Here is a 1,574-nt window from a genome sequence, read left to right as displayed (position 1 = left end):
GTATTCGCCACGTCGTCGTTGCATGCCAGTGTATTGACTGAGCCACTTTCCCCATCCGCTGCCTATCCTCTCCCCACCGCAGACTCCGACTCCTTAGCACAACTGCTGTGGATTGTTAAGTCGTGCCTGTTCAATCTCATAGGGCGATTCAACCGTTCACCGAAACATAGTAGTACTTTGGCCTTTGCCCTGCTCCAACGAGCTCATCTGCTGATGCTGGCCTTGGTGGAGGTGTGCTATATCAGACATGTCGCTTATTATGTATGTGTTGCATATTACGTATGTATTGATTTTGAAGAAGGTGCATTGTATATTGAGAGGAATAAAAGGCTTGTATGTATGGGGGTGCGTTGTATATTGACTATATGCTGAATTGCATGTCTCACTTTGTCACCGTATTGTAATAGTACTTCGACCGTTGCACTGCTCAAGGGCCCACCTGCTGATGCGGGCCTTGCAGGAGGTGTGTTTTATATCAGACAAGTTGTATATTATTTAGTGTCGCTTATTACGTATGTGTTGCTGCATGTTATGAAAGTGTTACAATTGGGGATAGCGTTGTATATAGAAGCAAAAGTTAGATGTATGTTACAAATCGGTCGCATATTTCAAATGTTGCAAAACTGTCGCATACTTCAAGAGCGGATGAACGTGGCTGCCCGTCGATTGTAGACTCGCACACCCGCTCCTGAAGTATGCGACAGGTTTGCTACATTTAAAATGTGCGACAGGTTTACAGCACTTAAAAATATGCGACAATTTTGCGACATATATATATGCAACTCGCTCGCCAAGGGATTTGTGTGAACTTGGTTTATCCGTTGCAGCCCCAAACTTGCGTTTATGCATACCTCCATGGTCAGTTATCCACTTTTGCCGGCGCATCGATCATTCGAATCCAATAACGGAACACACCAGATTCACTCAACTTACCCTCATTTTGGCATTTAATACACCCATTTTCATCGCTATTTAAGGCAAACTGAAACTCTCTCGACTTACCTCAATTGGCATTTAATACACCCATTTTCACCGCTATTCCAGGCAAACTGAAATTCACTTGACTTTCCCCAATTGGCATTTAATATACCCATTTTCACCGCTATTTTAAGGCAAACTGAAATTCACTTGACTTTCCCCAATTGGCATTTAATATACCCATTTTCACCGCTATTTAAGGCAAACTGAAATTGACTTGACTTTCCCCAATTGACATTTAATATACCCATTTTCACCGCTATTTTAAGGCAAACTGGATATCCAAACAGCTGTACAAAGTGGCAGAGGTGTTCGAAATATTGACCTGTGGAGATGTAGCGAAACTGTTATCGGCTGTAGGGCAATATATTCTGGACCGGCCCCCGGTCCCAATGTCTGATGAAAAGGTGCGATTGTGACTCGCGAATCATTTTTGGGTGGTGTGTGCAGTAATTGCGCTCCATTTCAATGACGAAGTACAAAAAAAAATCGGTGGCTGTTTAGGTGCTTTCATTCTGTAAACATATATCTATCCGAATACCAGTTGTTTGTAGACTGTTATATACTTTCGGCAAGGTTGTCTGTTTCTGTGTATG

At 42.7% G+C, this 1,574-nt stretch overlaps 1 protein-coding gene across 1 annotated transcript in view; it reads left to right on the top strand.

Moving 5' to 3' along the window:
* The window catches only part of SARC_08043 (hypothetical protein), a gene marked incomplete at its 3' end in the record, with an annotated part of 3,604 nt that extends 2,207 nt beyond the window's left edge, over positions 1 to 1,397 (top strand). The window contains exons 5-6 of the mRNA XM_014297996.1: positions 83 to 231; positions 1,248 to 1,397. Coding sequence (XP_014153471.1) covers positions 83 to 231; positions 1,248 to 1,397 — 299 coding nt within the window. The remainder of the gene's footprint in view (positions 1 to 82; positions 232 to 1,247) is intronic.
* Positions 1,398 to 1,574: the final 177 nt, after the last annotated feature.

Source organism: Sphaeroforma arctica, assembly GCF_001186125.1.
Source record: "Sphaeroforma arctica JP610 unplaced genomic scaffold supercont1.685, whole genome shotgun sequence".
NCBI lineage: Eukaryota > Ichthyosporea > Ichthyophonida > Sphaeroforma > Sphaeroforma arctica.
This window is presented reverse-complemented; position numbering and strand designations above follow the sequence as displayed.